Source organism: Poecilia reticulata, chromosome 15 (genome assembly GCF_904066995.2).
Source record: "Poecilia reticulata chromosome 15, P_reticulata-male-v2, whole genome shotgun sequence".
In the NCBI taxonomy this organism is placed as follows: domain Eukaryota; kingdom Metazoa; phylum Chordata; class Actinopteri; order Cyprinodontiformes; family Poeciliidae; genus Poecilia; species Poecilia reticulata.
Window position 1 is genome coordinate 5,362,280 of NC_088844.1, and position 18,974 is coordinate 5,381,253.

Consider the following 18,974-nt stretch of genomic DNA (forward strand, 5'->3'; position numbering starts at 1 on the left):
CTGACTCTAAATCGTTCCTGTTTAGGTCAGAAAATGTTAACCTTCAGCTGGAGAATGCTATGACACATCCACACATTGATTTGTACTAAGCTTCTGTGTATCATCTGTGTAGCTATGGTAACTAATCTTATTTCCTGTTGTAACCTGAGCTAGCAGAACATTGTGTAGCTTTTAAATAAAAATGGTTCCAGGATTGAACCTTGGTCTCATGTGCCTCCCCTCCTTGAGGTTGGAGTTTGATGAACTGCAATTTTCTCTGTGATTGTGTTGATTGTTGCGGAATAATCCATAGTTGTTTATCTTGATATAAACAGGCACCTAGATAATGCAGATTTGCTAACTTATTTCATCCTCAGATGGAGGTATATTTGTTGCTGTTCAACAGCCTCACAAACCACCAACACCTTTGCAACACCAACACGCAAAGTCCTTCATCTGTTAAACCTTCCTGAGCCCCACCTCACTTCCTCATGTGTATGGTGTGTAATTTGTATAAATTCTTTAGTGTTCCTGCTCCTTTATGGATCATTTCATTTCCAACCCAATTGCCAAACATGGCATTACTCTTCCAGAAAAATGGAATAAAAAAAGTGGACTAGGTCAATAATACCAGCACTTGTGAAAGTATTCATGCATTGAAGGATACATTCTGGAAGCTTTATAGATAAGAGTAGCAGTAGTGTTTGATTATGTGCATAGAGGTGAAACAGCAGCATTGCATGCGTCAAGAAGACAGTCACAGCCAGTGAACTAAACTGCCAGAAGATGGAAGAACAAACAAAGCTGCCCATTAAACGCACAGTTTCTGAGGAACTCAATGACACCTTGTTACCTCGGCTTCTGCTGAACCGTCCTTATCTTTTTAAAAGGGCAATTCCAGCTTTTATCACCTCACATGTAGACATCTCTAACACTGTACCTTTGTTTAGATGAATCAACTCTGCAGTGATATTGAACTGGAAGACTGAAGCTCCTGTTTCCAGATTGATTTAAACACTTTATGTCTTACTTTTAAAGTTTAAAATAGTGATCTGGATCTTCACCACTATATTTGTGGTGAAGATCCACAAATATAGTGGATATTTGTGGATCTTTAGAATCCATAAATATAGTGTCTGGAATACAAAAGAGTTCTTCTGTCTTCCAGCTAGTTATGATTAATGAAGGTTTTCTTCCCCAAATCATTGGTGTAGATAAATATAAATCAATGTACTACCATCATATAAATGATTACTGCAATGTGTGTACTACGTTGTACACATTGTAACAAGTACAGTGTTACTATATAGTACTTGTTTCAGCGTTGGCTCCTCCTGTTGGATTCAGGAGACTCATTGAGAAGCTGCCATTAAAACTTCTGTTCTTCACTCACTTCCTGATGATTAGCTTCTACCTGCAATAACTGAAACTGTGTGCCGAGTCTAGATTGCTCATCTTTAGGTCCAAAGTGGAATGATTTTGGATCTAAAGATCATTCATAAATATGAATCATAATTTGTAGCTTTAAATTGGAATAGTTATTCCAATTCATATAGTAATGAACTGGAAAAGTTTATAATTCCATACAGTATTTACAGGCGCATCATCTGTCTCCATTTAGTCCTGTCCTCTGAATCCTCCACCCTCACACCAACTGACTTCATGTCTTCTACACATCCAGTAATATCCTGGTTGGTCTTCCTCTTGGCCTCCTGCCCTGTAGTTCAAACCTCAGCATCCTTCTACCCAGATAATCACTGTCTCTCCAGTGGACAGGTCCAAACTGTCTCAGTCTGGCCTCTATAACTTTATCTCCAGAACATTTAACTTGAGCTGTGTCTTCACTCCTGATCCTATCCATCCTCATCACTCTCTAAAGCAGGGGTGTCAAACTCCAGTCCTCAAGGGCCACTGTCCTGCGGGTTTTAGATATGCCACAAGTACCAAACACTGGAATGAAACGGCTTAATTACCCCCTCCTTGTGTAGATAAGTTCTCCAGAGTCTTAATGACCTAATTATTTTATTCAGGTGTGGTGCAGGACAGTGGCCCTCCAGGACTGGAGTTTGACACGTGGGCTCTAAATGAACTCTGTTCAAGGCTGTCATTTTCTATGTCTGTTTATCATGTGTCATGTTTTTGTTTTATTTAGCATTTTATTCTCACATGACTAAACTCTGATTCTAACCTCTTTGGTTACTCTCTTCGCTTTTCATTTGCTGTCCGTTTGACAGAATGTTCACATCCTGCATCCTGTTATAAATCCATGACTTTATAAACACTGGTAAATGTATGTTTTGGATTCTGGTTTTTGCAGATGGCTGCCATCTTGTTTAAACAGGCAGGACAGTGGAAAACATCAGCTTCATAAAATAACACATTTTATAACATCACATGTTCTTCACAGAGCTTACATTTTAACCTGTTGCACATATAAATATATGTGACTGAAAATAATGTATAACAGAAATACGTTTCAGATTAGCTTAGTTGTATAGATAGTTATGAGTGTTCTGAAATTTAAACAATTAGAAATATGTAAAAGGTCAAAGATTCGGATGATGGGTGTCAAGTAAACATCTTTAACATCCTGAAGGATCCATTTCAATCCTCTGCCAGATCTAAGCAGTAAGAAAAGAAATGAACCAAATTATGTTAATATCAACAGTTTGTTGGGGGCTTGTCCGGGATTCCTCGTGATTCTGCACGAGCACAAAAGATTGTTTCCTATTATAGCAAAATAAGACTTAACGCTACCTTTAAAGGACAGATGTATGTCAGCATGGCACAGAGTGAGCCTGTGTATTGTTCATCTCTCAGGGAGATCCTTAGACTAAAAATATATTAAATACATTTCTTATATAAGAATTCCTAAAGACAAATCTGGATCAGCAGGTCAACGCTCAACAAAAACTGCAGATCAGAAATTGGTCACATTGTTCAGCTCGGTGTTTAGAAACGCGTATATCAAATCAATATTTTAGGCCAAAATTGGTTCTTGCAAGATAAAAAAAAGTTTGCTTGGAGTCTGATATGGGAAATATCTCCCAAATACAGATTCATTTAAAACTGTGGAATTATTTTGGGCTGAATCAACACAGTAACATTACATGGAGAACAGACCGGGGGGGTCAAATCTTAGATCACAGATGTAAAACTCAAGGCCTTCGGGCCAAAACCAGCCCACCATAGCCATATCTGTGGCCCTTTAGACCTTAGAAGGTCACATAAATACAGGTTCAAGATAACAGTTATGTGCTTACATCTTCAGTCAAATCAAAACTGTTTTTTTATTTGCATATATGGCCAGGTGATATAAATGTGAAAAGATATTTAATAAAACAAAAATATTTATTAAGAATTACAAACTGAATTCAGAGAAAGTTATATTTTAAAACTCAGTATAGATAAAAGGTAGTTTTATCTATACATTCTGCCACAATCGTCACTTTGAGGACATTCAAGATCTTGATGGGAGCCCAAAAAGAAAATGAGTTTGATACACTGGCTTTAGATCTTCACCGGCTTTTAGATGTCTTATAGATGAAGAAATGGTTTGGTTTACATCTAGGACTTGATGCAAACCATCTAGGACCTCTAGGCAGAGGCAGAGAAGATGATTCAGCATCTGAACAGAAGAAAATCTCAGCTGCACATAGCAGGAGGGAGCTTTGGTCCCGATACAATTCAATTGGAATATAGTTTTTTTGGATGATGAGTTCCACCCAGAGGGGGCGCTGTGCCGCTCCTCAGTACTGGAGAAGGGAGAAGATGTGAGGCTTCAGACGATCAGCTCCCTTCAGGTCTCTGAGTTCGATAACCACCATGCAGCCCTGGATGTCCGCTTGCTGCTTCTTCATTAGCTCACAGGCTGCAAGCAGCGTCCCTGTAACACACACACACGCACACACACACACTAATGAAACTCAGCTCTGTCCCAGACTGCTGCCGACGAGGAAAAGGACAGATATGAATAATTAAATGTTGACTTTATTTATTCACATGAAGCAAATACAATAAGTATTGAACATGTGGTTTCTCTTAATAAACATGTTTCTAATGTTTCTATTGTCATGAAATTCACACCAAACTTCAGTCAGAACTCCAGTAATCCCCCCAAAAATCTTAAATGGTCCACAAATGGTCTAAACAGGGAAAAGTATTAAAAGTACCAACAGAAACTAATTATAAGCTTTCTAATAATACCATTTGCAAACTGTTAGATGTGAGAATGAGAAAAGAAGAGAAGAGCTGAATGGATTCTTACCTCCTGTAGCTAAAAGGTCATCAATAATCAGAACTTTCTGGCCTGGAGCCACTGCATCCTCCTGGATCTCTACCTCTGCCTGGAGGAACAGAGGGAATGTGGTGGGAGACACATTACACAAGAAAGTTGTTCGTCTGTCTTCTGTCCGCGCCCTGAGTGCAAATAATCTTTGACCTAGTCAGGACCAGAGCTCTGTTCCCGTCTCAACCAGCTGGCCGCCCACTCGGCAGTCTGGTTCCTCTGGGTCAGAGGGAGCTCTGTGCTGCCCACGGCAAACCGATCACGCTCTGTTTCACAGCTGGCACTGGAGGGAAAAACCAGTTCAGGACCAAATCGCTGACAGGTTCTGGCTCCCATTCAGCCACAGCTCCCAGCATCTCGCCCACCTTCTGGTTCCAGGCTTTTCTCCAGATATCAGAACCCGACTTGTTCCTAAGAGGTAACAACAACAACTCCTGGGTTGTGAATGTGACAGTGTTCCTCACCGTGCCATACTCCAGGTCATAGGCCACGCTGACCGTGGCTCCGGGCAGCTTGCCTTTCTTCCTAACCAGAACGAAGCCAACGCCCAGTCTCTGGGCAAGCAGGGGCCCAAACAGGAACCCACGAGCATCCAAACCTGCGCGCGCACGCACACACACACACACACACACACACACGCACACACACACACGGTGGTGGGCAACAGAACGTTTCACGAAGCCAGGACAATTCCAGCAGTCCACCCCCCACCCCCAATTAGTTTCAGGTGAAAGAGAAAAAAACTGCAGAATTGACTAAATGTGTTCTGTGATCAAGGTGAGTGGAGTAGACAAACAATATACTCAAGTAAGAGAACTACTTCAACATATTTTTACTCAAGTAAAAACTGTGTGTATTAATACATATTTAGGAATAATTTGGTGTTTGGTGAACCATTAAAATAAGCAGTTCCAGGTGTTTTTAGTGGGACTCTCAAGTGTTTGTGGACTTTAACTATTCCTGGTTAGCTGTTGTCCCTGACCTCTGTGTATCCCAGGTAGTCCACTGTATTTTCGACCTTTTCTGTAACTGTGTGAAACAGAGAAGCTGACGTTGTAATTAGCTTGTATTGCTAACAGAAGTTGCTCAGATCCCTGAACACAACAATTCCAAGCAAATCCTTCTGACTTGCTTCCTCCCTCCCACAATAATGTTGATCTCTACATGTTAACTGAGATAAAAAAAATACAAAAATAAAAAACAAACTACTGGAGGATACAAGTTTTACTCAGTCACCACCAGGCTAATTATTAACAGTAGGAGAAGCAGATAATATGTTTTTTTCTGCACATAGGTCACTGATATGTACATGTGTGTTGCAGTTCCACTAGAGCTACTGAGAATAAACATGCTAAAGATAGAAGGTTAGCGCTTCAATGTGTGAATGCAGAGAAACACCTTATTATTGGCTTGTGTTGCTGATGGCTAAAAAACACAGCAACTAGCAAAACTGTCCTGACTGACAACCAGGCTTCTGGATTTTATTTGGGATTGGGAAATTTAAATTTCCAAAATACAGGGAAAACCATGTGCAACAAGTCCCAACTGTTGGTGCTCAGTCACCGTGGTAACTGTCTGGAGCTTAATGAGCAGACAACCGTCCAGTTTGTCAGTCCTTTTTATAAAATCAAAACTGCAAAGGTACAGATACTGTTTAATGACAGCATCTGTCATTAAACAGATACTGTCTAATGACAGGAACCAGCAGCAACCTGGGAGGAGGTCAGGTTCTAATGAGAAACCAGAGGAACTGCTGGAACGAGCAGCAGATTCTCTGACTGGACCACTGAACTGCCCACACTGCCATTCAGCTGGCTGAAAGAAACCTGCTGCCTTTCCCTTCCTTTATAATAAGTCTGCTGACTGTTTTGAAATATTTCCAGTGATGAAAAAACACGCAGAGTCAAAGTTCTGGAAACGGCAGAAGCACAACCCATGACTCTCATTTAGGGAACAGTATCTGAAAATACAGCTCACTGTAAAGCAGCTGACTCCAGGCTAACCAGCTAGCATCAGGCTGTTTGACTTCCTTAGTTACTGTATACAACACAGAATGGCATCATATTTACAAAGGACAAGAAAACTGTTGCTAAATGTATCTGTGTATTGTAGAGTTGTGCTTAAAATAATTATTTTAGCAGCAGAATGATTAACTGCCGTTTCCTCTTCTAAAGAGGAAGTGTTATATGTTCTCCAGGCACATAGTGCCATTTTATCGCACAATCAGGTAACTATGTTTACAATCAGTTGTAAAAAAAATTTATATATATCAAATATGACTTAAAATAAATTTTATTTTGTTATTTAACACCTTGAAATGGGGTCTCTACCTCCTTAAGAAACTCCTGTTCTTTCTGAAACTCTGACTTCAGGAAGTCATCACAACATGGCTCCTCTGTTAACCCTTTAACAACATTTTTACCAGCAATGCACTAAGAAGTAGCTCAATATAATGAGCTCAGCAGATGCACAGTTCCAGTAAGTGTTTGCTAATACGGCTAGTCTGAAGGAGTCGAGTGGTGAAGTTGTGGGGGAGGGCTGCTCCGTGAGGTGGAAAACTTGGGAACCGCAGCTCCAAAGAGGAGCTGCGTCTTGAATGCGGAGCTAGGTCCACCCAGGCGATTTGCACAGCTGAATGGTTGCCATGGAGATTAATGGATTTCTCAAACATGCGTAAGAGAGTCAAATCAACACACCAAGTATGTTTTTGATGAGGTAATAACATTAGAACACGATGTAAAGTGCAAATAAGTTGATTTTACATGATACTGCATCTTTGAAGATTGTCTCAGTTTCTATCAGTTATTTTACTGTGAGAAATAACAGTGATGACAACCAAAGCATTTCTTATCCAATTGGAAAGGAAGAAATTCCAGATCTGCAGTAGGAAGTGGAGCGCAGCAGAAAGGCATGGGGATAAAGAAGAACATGAAGATGTTTTCAGACAAGGGGGTCAGGGAGGTGTTAGAGCTCCAGGTCCTGTACAGAAGGCCCAGAGGACCAGAGGGACACGCTTACCGACGATCAGGTCCACCTGCAGCTGACGGCTCCTCACATGTTCTTCAAACAGGTCAGTGACCGCTGTGAGGGCAGCTGGACTCTTCAGGATGGGACAAATGTCTCTGCAGAATGAACACGGCTCACATTAACTGGAAGGCAGTTTTACTTCAAAAGTTTTTTAAAAAATTGAAAAGAACTGATTCTTCACAGTGCAACCACAAACCTTGATGTATTTTATTGAGATTCTACATGATCGGCCAACACAAAGTTCTGCGCCGCTCAGAAGCGAAAGAAAAACAATTCATGGTCGTCAAAGTTTTTAGAAATCTGAAAAATGTGTCATGTTTTTCTGGTTAGCTCCACTTTCTCTGATACTCCCATCAAACATGAAAGAAGACACTCGGTTTTCTTTTTGGTTTTTTTTGGTTTTCTGGCTGACATGCTAAAATTTGTGTGGCAGAAAACTAACAGTACCAAGGACCCCAACATGCCACTCCCATTATAAAACCTGGTGGTGGCAGCATCATGGTAGGGGAATGTTTCTCTTTGCTGGTCAGAGTTGCTGTGAACGGGCTGAGCCAGGAGGATCCTGGAGGAAAACCTGAAGAAGAGTTGAGCCGATGGAGGTTCACTTTTCAGATTTTAGTCTAATAAAATCTTTGACAATCATGAATCGTTTTCCTTCTGCTTTGCAGTTTTGGAGGATTCCTTGTGTTATCTTGAGTTGTTTTTGTTTGTTTTAGTCTGTTGGTTGTTATGGTTGTTGTTGTTAGTACATCAGGTAAGTAAATGTTAAAAACTCTGATGTTGCTTCTGTCTGAAGTGGGATCAGTGCTGGTGCACAGACCTGAGGAACATTAAGAGCTGGACCCTGAAGAGCGCAGTCAGCACCCACAGTTCTGCTGCTGGCCTGGCGCTGACTCAGAAAGGGAACTTCAACTTCAGCCAAGAGTTTAATAAGAACAGTTCACAGTTCGGCTAACGGTAGTGTTGTTGCTTTAAATTGTGAACATTTCAGGGACCTGGGCAGATCCTGCACCCTTCAGGACCAGAGCTGCTGGGGAACCAGTCCAGTCTGATCAGAACAGGTTAAAGGGAATAAATTCAGACAGGACCACCGGGTAGAGGACGTATTTCAGCCTGAATAACAGTCCTACCTGAACAGGATCCCTTTCTTTGGGAAGTCTGGAAAAGCTCGAACGTGTCTCTGGACCAGCTGCAGTTTTCCTTCCGGTCCTGCTGCCATTCTTCCTGACCCGACCAGAACCGACCCGATCAGAACCGATCACTGACTGGTAATAATCTTTGCTCTCTGGCCAGACAAGCACTACTCCACATGTGGCACAGTGGGCATGCGCTGGAATCGTCTTCTTTTTCTCAGGGTGCAGTTTGGTGCCCTATCGCCCCCTTTTGGTCAAACTACTCCACTACATTACAGCAGGTTGAAACTGTTCTATTTGCTGCTTTCTGGTTTAGTTGGTTTAACAAAGTGACAGCGCACTTTACTGAACATTAGATAGTCGATGTGTAAACGTGCCACCCTGAGCCATAAAGTCACATTTCCACCAATAGTTATTGGCGGGACGGTATAAAAACAGGATTAAAACATGAATTCATTGTTAATTTACCATAAATACTAAAACATTAAACAAACAAAGCAAATAAATAAAAATAAAAACATTTATGTTCAATGCACTAGAGTATGCATGTGATCACAGATTAGATACAAGCCTAGTGAAATATTTGAATCATGATTCCAATGATAAATTATTAAATTCTTCAGTGATGATGATGATAATAATTAGACTATTTTTTTCAGGTTTCAAAAACTTTTCAAAGTTGATTGTAATCCTGTCAAACATTTTATTCGTCTTTATTTTCCACATGGCTAACTTTCCCACTCCCAAAAAGGAAATTAATACAATTAAAAGAAATAAATAAACAGAGAAAGAAAAGGGAGAAAGAGGTGTAGTTCCAAACGTATTACAGATTATGTTATTCAGTTTTACGTAAAGATAGAAAAAATGGAAATGGAGCAGGATGCGCTATATTTATAAAGAAAAACATAAAATTTATTCAAATGCAAATAAATACAGATCTAGAACTGAATGCGGTTAAAGTTTGGACAAATAATGGAATTATTAAAATAAATTATTATAATCCTTGTAAAAAAATAGATAAATCAAAACTTGAAACAATCCTTAGACACTGGAGAGGGAAAATAATTTGGTGTGGGGATTTTAATGCACATAGTACTTTATGGGGAGAACAAGATGATTATAATAGTTAAGTCTTAGAAGAAGTGATTGAAGAAAAAGAAATGGTATTAAATAATGGTAGTGTTAAATAATGGTGTAGCCACTAGGGTAGATTTGATAAGAGGTAGAGAATCAGTTATTGATCTGACACTGGTATCGCATATTTTGGCGGATAGTTGCAGCTGGAAAGTTTATAAAAATAGTACAATAGGATGTGACCATTATCCAATCTTTGTTGAAGTAGAAATGGATATAGAAGAAGAACAAGTAGTAAGTCAAGGGAAATGGAGATTCTGGATACAAATTGGGAAAACTATAAAAAAAAATAAGTGAATTAATATGGTAAATATAGATATAAATAAACCAGTAAATGAATTTAATTTAGAAATTAGTAATAGTATTGTTCATGCAGCAAAATCAGTCATTCCTAGAAGTAAAGGTGTTAAAAAGAAGAAGATAGTTCCTTGGTGGATTCCAGAGTGTTCAATAGCAATTAGAATAAGAAACAAGGCCTATAAAAATCTTTTAAAAATTATTTGCTTCCAAAATCTAATAAACTATAAGAGAAAACAAGCAGAAGTCAGGAAGATTATAAGAAATGCTAAGAGGGATTATTGGAGAAATTAATGTGAGTCATTGAAGAAAAATACGGCATTAGACAGGGTTTGGAATACCATTAAGAAAATGTCAGGTAAATCAAAAGATTTATGGAGAATCTTAGTAGTACTGAAAAAAAGGACGGGAAACGGCATTAAAAAATCACAGTGAGCTGCTATTTGACAAGAGGCAACTTGAGTGTTTTCTTGTTTGGGAGCCAGCATGCTAGCGCTAGTTTCCATGATATTGTTTGGGCTCTTTTTGTCAGTGCAAACTAACTTATTTGAGTGTTTCTATGTCACTTTGAGGCATTTAACTGAAAAGTATTTTGGATGGTGAAATACTATTTCTATTGTGTGCTAAAATGGAATATTAAGACATTTAAAAATGAATATTGACTACTCACGAGTTTATAATGTGAACCTATTTACTATAGTAAAAAGAAGAAAAAAAACATGTACATGTATAGATTATATTAATATAATGATTTTTGATGTTAAGACTCACACTGCAAAAACTGAAATCTTAGTAAGATTAAATATCTTAAATTAAGGAGATTTTTCTTGTTTTCTTTCTGACAAGATAATTTTTCTCACCAAGAGGGATTTATGTAAGAATATTTTTCTTATTTTAAGTGTTTTTGTACTTAATTATCTCAGTAAGATATAAAAGCTTAATGTTAAGAAAATATTACTTATTATGAGTAAATATGTGCTAGAATCTAGAATATCAATATTTACCAATCAAACTTCAAGTCTAGAACTTATTTAATATAAGTAAAAATTTCTTATTTCAAGCACAGAAAGCGAAATCACATACTTAATTAAATGTATTCAGATAATTAAAACAGACTATGTCCAAATGGAATCCTTTGTGTTATTGTCAATGAAAAATTTAAAAAAAACCATGAACTTATATTCTTGTATAAGTTGGCAGAGTGTACAGGAAATTATAATTTAATATTTAAACGATTGACATTTAACACAACAATTTCAGAAACAATATCAGTTTATATATCAAGATAATTCTTGGCATGTTTCCATCTGCTAAGGACCTTCTTAATTTGATCTTCTTGATGCAACCTCTTACTGACATGTCATGAAATTTCTATTGATGTGTGATTTGAAATGGCTGGTTTTCCACACAATGAGATTAGAATCAACAATATTGATTAGCTCAATGTCATGATAAATATTTTAACTTTTGGTTTATATTTCAAATTCTTACTTTATAAGTTATTAATATTAGTTTGAACAATATTTTATTGTTCAAACTAACAATAACAAGTAGTCCTTGTTTTATTTAATTATGACATCATACAATCCAAATGGGAAAGTGCCCAAAATGGCAGGGAGATAGTATTAATGTTCGATACAACAGATTTTCTTTCCGATCCAATACCGAGTAAAATTTAAGCTGGTATTGGCAATACAGATCCCATACTTTGTGCAAAGACAGTTAATTTGTTTCTTAATTAAATAAAAAAATAAATGTAATCCATATCTTGGCTTCATAAAAAGAACACAATGTACTCTGATGCACTCATTTTAAACTCAGAAGTACATTGAGACAACAATCTCGTTTACTATAAACTATTTTAATTCAGCTGAAATATACAAAACGTAAAAATCGAGTTGCAAACTAAAAAAAAGAAAATTAGTAAAGTAATAACCCTATTAAATACATCCTTGTTTAATTATTAAAACTACTATAAAATGACAGCTGAAATAGCTCCATGTCACTTTTTTTTAATAATCTGTCAACATGTCCATTTCTGAGTGAGTGAGCGTCAGCAGCACGCTGCGCTTGGGCATTACGTCCTTACACATTACATACTTACCAAGCGGAAGAAAAAGTAGTTCCCATTAGCAACGTTTCATTTAGGCAAGATCTCAATAATTTAGTTACTTTCTAACGTACTCTAGTTAATCTACATTATCTCAAATTACTAAAGTGTTGAAAGTATTGGTCCTTGGATCTGACAATAGATTTTAAAGAATTACGTTCTGGTATCGGAAGAATCGATATTTCAGTATCAATCCGCACATCGCTAACGGCAACGCCAGAGATCATTTAACTGCCCTGATTAACGGTTAATTCAGTTGTAACAGCCTAACTAAGCTTTTATCTACTGTACTTTTATAAGATTTTCTTTTGGAAATTCTCTAATCTCGGTTGGACATGAATGACGATGGAGGACTTTTTTACGTGTATAGACCCTACAGCTGCTGTACTGAGGGGTGGGTTTAAAGTCTGTCTTTCTAAGATAAGCTAACTGAAGCTAGTTAGCATGTCGTGAAATGCCAATTTTCATCCGCGGTTAAAGAGCCGCTCTTGTGAATATGAGCTTTAAACAGTTATTAACCACAATAGCTGTGGCTTAAAAATAATATCGACACGAGTTCTTGGTAGCTTCCGTTTTTTAACATAGCTAAGGTGGCTTCTCATATAGCTTCTGATTCGGGAAATGGTTAAAGGGCAATTCCACCTAGTATTTCACTAACTGAGGGTGTTTGATGTGCTGTAATTTAAAAACTTAAATGCAATGAGTCTAAAAGCCTAGGTTAGATATTCCACACTGTTACCAGGATATTTTAAACACTATTTTTGATTGGTGAATTTAAGTAGTCCTTGTTTGATTTAATTAAAATAACTTTCTTGCCATCTTGAATTCATGTACAGTGGTGTGAAAAAGTGTTTGCCCCCTTCCTTATTTCCTGTTTTTTTGCATGTTTGTCACACTTAAGTGTTTCAGAACATCAAACCAATTTAAACAATAGTCAAGGACAACACAAGTAAACACAAAATGCAATTTGTAAATGAAGGTGTTTATTATTAAAGGAGAAAAAAAATCCAAACCATCATAGCCCTGTGCGAAAAAGTGATTGCCCCCGAAACCTAATAACTGGTTGGGCCACCCTTAGCAGCAACAACTGCAACCAATCATTTGCGATAACTTGCAATTAGTCTTTTACAGCGTTCTGGAGGAATTTTGGCCCACTCATCTTTGCAGAATTGTTCTAATTCCGTTACATTAGAGGGTTTTCGAGCATGAACGGCCTTTTTAAGGTCATACCACAACATCTCAATAGGAATTAGGTCAGAACTTTGGCTAGGCCACTCCAAAGTCTTCATTTTGTTTTTCTTCAGCCATTCAGTGGTGGACTTGCTGGTGTGTTTAGGATCATTGTCCTGCTGCAGAACCCAAGTTCGTTTCAGCTTGAGTTCACGAACAGATGGTCGGACATTCTCCTTCAGGATCTTTTGGTAGACAGCAGAATTCATAGTTCCATTTATCACAGCAGGTTTTCCAGGTCCTGACGCAGCAAAACAGCCCCAGACCATCACACTACCACCACCATATTTTACTGTTGGTATAATGTTCTTTTTCTGAAATGCCGTGTTCCTTTAACGCCAGATGTAATGGGACACACACCTTCCAAAGAGTTCCACTTTTGTCTCATCGGTCCACAGAATGTTTTCCCAAAAGTCTTGGGGATCATCAAGATGTGTTTTGGAAAAATTGAGACAAGCTTTAATGTTCTTTTTGCTCAGCAGTGGTTTACTTCTTGGAACTCTGCCATGCAGGCCATTTTTGCCCAGTCTTTTTCTGATGGTGGAGGCATGAACGCTGACCTTAACTGAGGCAAGTGAGGCCTGCAGTTCTTTGGAAGTTGTTGTGGGGTCTTTTGTGACCTCTTGGATGAGTCGTCGCTGCGCTCTTGGGGTAATTTTGGGAGGCCGGCCACTGCTGGGAAGGTTCACCACTGTTCCATGTCTTCGCCATTTGTGGATAATGGTTCTCACTGTGGTTCGCTGGATTCCCAAAGCTTTGGAAATGGCTTTATAACCCTTTCCAGACTGATAGATCTTAATTACTTTCTTTCTCAATTGTTCCTAAATTTCTTTGGATCTCGGTATGATGTGTAGCTTTTAAGGATCTTTTGGTGGACTTTACTGTGTCAGGCAGCTCCTATTTAAGTGATGTCTTGATTGAAAATAGATGTGGCAATAATCAGGCCTGGGTGTGGCTAGAGAAATTGAACTCGGGTGTTAAAAACCACAGTTATAGTATATTTTAACGAGGGGGGCAATCACTTTTTCACACAGGGCCATGATGGTTTGGATTTTTTTTCTCCTTTAGTAATAAACACCTTCATTTTCAAATTGCATTTTGTGTTTACTTGTGTTATCCTTGACTATTGTTTAAATTGGTTTGATGTTCCGAAACACTTAAGTGGGATAAACATGCAAAAAAACAGGAAATGAGGAAGGGGGCAAACACTTTTTCACACCACTGTAATATTGTAATTGAGCACATAAACTAAAATAAGACTTGTTTTATTTTTCAAGTAAACCAAACTGTTGCCATGGTGAAGCCTATGCCAGACACATCGTCAATCACGTATTGCACCATCTACAAGAAACTTTGGGAATTGCAAGTGACACTGTCCTTCACATTCTTGAGGTAAGACATTTATGATACTGATTCATCATTACACTGATTAGTCCCTAAAACATGGTTTGTTTTGTGATTGTTTTTCTGTCTGTGCTCCAATTAGCAGATGACCCAACAACTTCAAACAAGATCACTTTTCTGTGGTGATCGTGAAACCAACTTTCTACTGGCCATTGGAACCATGCCTGCCCTGATCTTCTGAAAGGAGGACATCACAGCCACTACACCTTTCAGCATCCGTGTGTGGGGCCACTCCTCTCTGTGCTGCTGACAGACGTCTTGAGAACGGCGTCCGTAACTGAGGCAAGACTTCACATATAAAAGGCTATGGCTTATTGGAAGAAGTTCATTGCGGAGGTAGCTCCTATTGTTGACATCTAATCCCAAGATTTTTTTTTGCTTTGGACAATTTGGTTTGCTTGACTCTTAGTGCGGCAGATGTGTCAGATCGTCATTGTTCTGTCATTTTACAGGATTGTTTCAGAATCAGATGCCCATCCAGACTTTAAATTCTGACCAGAAGTCATGTTTTATTGTGTTTATGTGAAACTTAAACGTAATAAAGATGTTAAAAGTAATTGAACTCATGTCTTCATTTCAGCAAGCCAATAACATATCTTGTTCCAGTATTCACAGGATCAATTTTTGGATTTTTGTCTTAGCATAAGAACCTTGAGTAAAGCTGTGACAAAATATATATTTTAATCCTATGCAACAATAAAAATAAACTAGATTTAGGTATATCACTGCAAAAAGTCCCCTTTCAAAAACAAGAAAAAAAGTACAAAAATAGGGTATAATTTTCTTAAAATTAGAAAAATTATCTGCCAACAGAACAAGAAAATTTATCTTGTCAAGATTTTCCAAAACAAGAAAAAATATCTAACCAAGATAAACCTACAAATATCTTAAAATTAGTGTATTTGTACTTAAAACAAGCCAATTTTACTAATACAAATAGAATATATGAGATTTATTTTCTTAATACATAGAACATTTTTCTTAAAATAAGAAAATTTTACACTATTTCAAGAAATTCAGTGTCAAGTAACATTTTCTTTACTTGAGATAATTTTTCTTAAAATGAGATAATATATCTTACTCGTATAAGTAAAATTGGCTTGTTTTAAGTAAAAATACACTAATTTTAAGATATTGTAGGTTTATCTTGGTTAGATATTTTTTCTTGTTTTAGAAAATCTTGACAAGATAAATTTTCTTGTTCTGTTGGCAGATAATTTTTCTTATTTTAAGAAAATTATACCCTATTTTTGTACTTTTTTTTTCTTGTTTTTGAAAGGGGACTTTATTCAGTGCGGTACCGCCCCCCAGGGGGCGCTGGCGGACATTTTTACAAAAGGGGGGCGCTGGGATGCCTTTGGGGGGCGTTTGGTCGAAGGTAAATTTTATACCTTAAATACACAACAATGCCAGTTTAGACTTTGAGCAACTTGGTAAAACTGTATTGTGTAACATTAAATCATGCTTGGCTGCAGCTGTATTGATGGCAGCTCTTCTTCTGTTCAGTGTTTGTAGCTTCTGTTAGCGTCTTGGCGCAGCTCTGTTCTCCTGCTACTGGTAGCTAAAATCACGACACCCTCACTGTGTATCCCTCTGAAAAATGAACCCATTTAAATAAAGAAATCCCTCCATGGGTGATACCACGATAGAGAGCGTTCATTTTATAGTGTTAATTAGATTTGATGTATTTATTTCTTCAATATTATTTTTCATGTCAGTGTTAATGTCATGAGTCTGATGACTCCATGACACTTTCAATTTGACTCATTAGGATTTGAACCAGATTTGTTCTTTGTAATTTCTGTCCAGTAAAACTATTAATCTATAAATCAATAGACAGGTCTATATAAAGATATAATCCATGTTTCTGTCTCATATTTGTATGGTATTAAAAGGATCTGGAACTTTTGTTTTTCCACTGAAAGCTCTGGTTTGCACAATAAACGCCATGAGACGCCATGAGGGTGAAGTTTTATGGATGATACTCTGATGTCCCATTCTCCTGAAGGCAGCACAGAGCTGCACCACCAGAAACTCACAGAAACACTGAAGAGAAGAAGAGCTATGATTAATGTAGTTACAGTTCTATCCATGTTTTAATGTTGCAGAGCTCAGTCGTTTTGCAAATTGATCAAAGTTTAAACTGGCATGTTGAACATCTTTGATCTGGTCATTTTGTGAAATATTTAACAACTAGAAAATGGCACAAAATATGAATATTATTTCCACTCTGATTGGCTGCTCTTAGGCCTACCAATTTTAACTTGAATGTTCATTAAATTTTTCATAGACGCCTGTGAAAATAATTTCTATTCCCATGACTTTTTTGTTCTCTGGGAAATTATTTTTGGTGGGGGACGGTGAGGGACCTGGATAAAGGCTGGGGGGGGCGCTGGCCCAAAAAAGGTTGAGAAACACTGTTCTAGCATATAACCTTAAATGCATTTAATTGTACATAAACTAAATGAAAAAATGTCTTGACATTAAAAGGTATATATGAATAATGTATTTGGTCAAGACTTTTCCACGGTAAACAATATTCCTAAACTCATCCAAGATATTGTCAGCAAAATTTATTTGTTTTTACTGCATACAACAGCAGCAATATACTAACTATACACAAGACTGTCATTACTTGACATAGTTGTACTGTTCAAAACTTTTCGGTTTGCTTCAGTAGAAACGGCGTAGTGTCTGGACATGATAAAATGTTAAACTTTTTACCAGCCGAAATCCTCACCACTTTCAAATAGTTCCCGTTTTTATTTTGTTCATTTAAATCAATGAGTACAAACAACAAGTTGATGAGAATTAACGTCCCTGGCAAGAGACCAGGTCACCAGTCTGTCGCAGGGCAACACTGAGACACAGGACAAAAAAACTATGCACACACACCTAGGGAAAATTTAGAGAAACCAATTAACCCTGACAGTCATGCTTTTGGACTACGGGAGGAAGCCGGAGTACCCGGAGAGAACCCATGCATGTACAGGGAGAACATGCAAACTCCATGCAGAAAGACATGGAGTCTTCCAGGGCCGAGAATCGAACCCTTCTTGATGCAAGGCAACAGTGCTACCAACTGCACCACTGTGCAGCCCACATTACAATAAAAGTATATAAAACTTTTTATAACCAGTACCTGCAAATGAACCACCCAATTCAGGAGATGCTGCAGGTAACTAAACAAAAACCCCAAATCACAAATAAACAACCTGGTTGTCCATTACAAAAAGAAGAAATACATTCCAGGTGAGTAATGTCTTTTTTTCTCTTCATTGCAGGAAAGAAGGTCCAAAAGACCAAACAGAAAGTCCCAAGACCCCAGATAAGGACCTCACTTTGAGGAATCTATTTTGTCTTTTCTTTTATCATGTTTGTATTAATTTTGTCAGATCAGTAACCTTTCTCCTCCTTTTTTGCAGGAAGACAGCGAGGCTTACCCAGCGTTTCAGTTTCCACCGAAGAAACAATGTAATGCCCAGGTAAGTAAATCAATTTCAGGGAATTAAACAGAGTAAACAACTCTGTTTGACTCTCCACAGGTCAGGCAAAGCAAGTGAAAGTGAAAAATTATCTGTAGAGTTGTTTGTAGAACCTCCTCATCCTCAAAAGATAACAAAAAGGATAACAAAAACCTTTGTCCATCCATTCATTTTCCTCTGCTGTTTCTGGGTCATGGAGCAGCAGCTTCAGAAGGTAGGCCCAGATTTCCCTCTCCCCAGCCACTTCTTCCAGCTCCTCGGGAGGAACCCCAAGGCGTTCCCAGGCCAGCCGAGAGACATAGTCCCTCCAGCGTGTCCTGGGTCTTCCTTGGGGCCTCCTCCCGGTGGGACGTGCCCGGAACACCTCACCAGGGAGGCGTCCAGAAGGCATCCTTACCAGATGCCCGAGCCACCTCAACTGGCTCCTCTCGAAGTGGAGGAGCAGTGGCTCTACTTTGAGTCCCTCCCGGATGACCGAGCTTCTCACCCTATCTCTAAGGGAGAACCTGGACACCCTGCGGAGAAAACTCATTTCGGCCGCTTGTATCTGGGACCTCGTTCTTTCGGTCATGACCCACAGCTCATGACCGCAGATGAGGTGGGAACAAAGATCGACTGGTAAATCGAGAGCTTCGCTGTGTGACTCAGCTCTTTCTTCACCACTACAGATTGGGACAGCACCTGCTTCACAGCAGACGCTGCCCCAATCCGCCTGTCGATCTCCTGCTCACCTTTTCCCTCATTTGTGAACGAGATCTCCAGATACTTAAACTCCTCCACTTGAGGCAGGAACCTCCCAGAGACATTCCACGTCCCAAGAGCCAGAATCTGCAACTGAAGATCATCGGGAACCCCCTCCCACAAGCACCATCCATTTTCATGAGTGT

General features: G+C 38.5%; 1 protein-coding gene and 1 long non-coding RNA gene across 4 annotated transcripts; one reads left to right on the forward strand and one right to left on the reverse strand.

Annotated features, from left to right (window-relative positions):
- Positions 1–2,338: 2,338 nt before the first annotated feature.
- On the reverse strand, positions 2,339–8,676 carry aprt (adenine phosphoribosyltransferase). Of its 3 annotated transcripts, none has more exons than XM_008429143.3 (5): positions 8,425–8,644; positions 7,286–7,389; positions 4,732–4,865; positions 4,247–4,325; positions 2,339–3,865 (listed from the first exon to the last, which is right to left on the reverse strand). In XM_008429143.3, exons 1-5 carry the CDS (start codon positions 8,511–8,513, stop codon positions 3,729–3,731), a joined length of 543 nt encoding a protein of 180 aa, XP_008427365.1. In that variant the 5' UTR covers positions 8,514–8,644; the 3' UTR covers positions 2,339–3,728. The 3 variants fall into 3 exon arrangements, 1 of the variants encoding a protein (XP_008427365.1); XR_535528.3 differs by having other exon boundaries at positions 3,796–3,865; positions 4,247–4,550; positions 4,633–4,865; positions 8,425–8,654; XR_535527.3 differs by having other exon boundaries at positions 3,796–3,865; positions 4,247–4,865; positions 8,425–8,676.
- Positions 8,677–13,094: 4,418 nt separating this feature from the next.
- LOC145555222 (uncharacterized) lies at positions 13,095–15,159 on the forward strand. The gene is made up of 2 exons (XR_014091322.1): positions 13,095–14,590; positions 14,685–15,159. It is a non-coding gene; the product is annotated as an uncharacterized LOC145555222 (long non-coding RNA).
- The last annotated feature ends 3,815 nt before the right edge of the window (positions 15,160–18,974 follow it).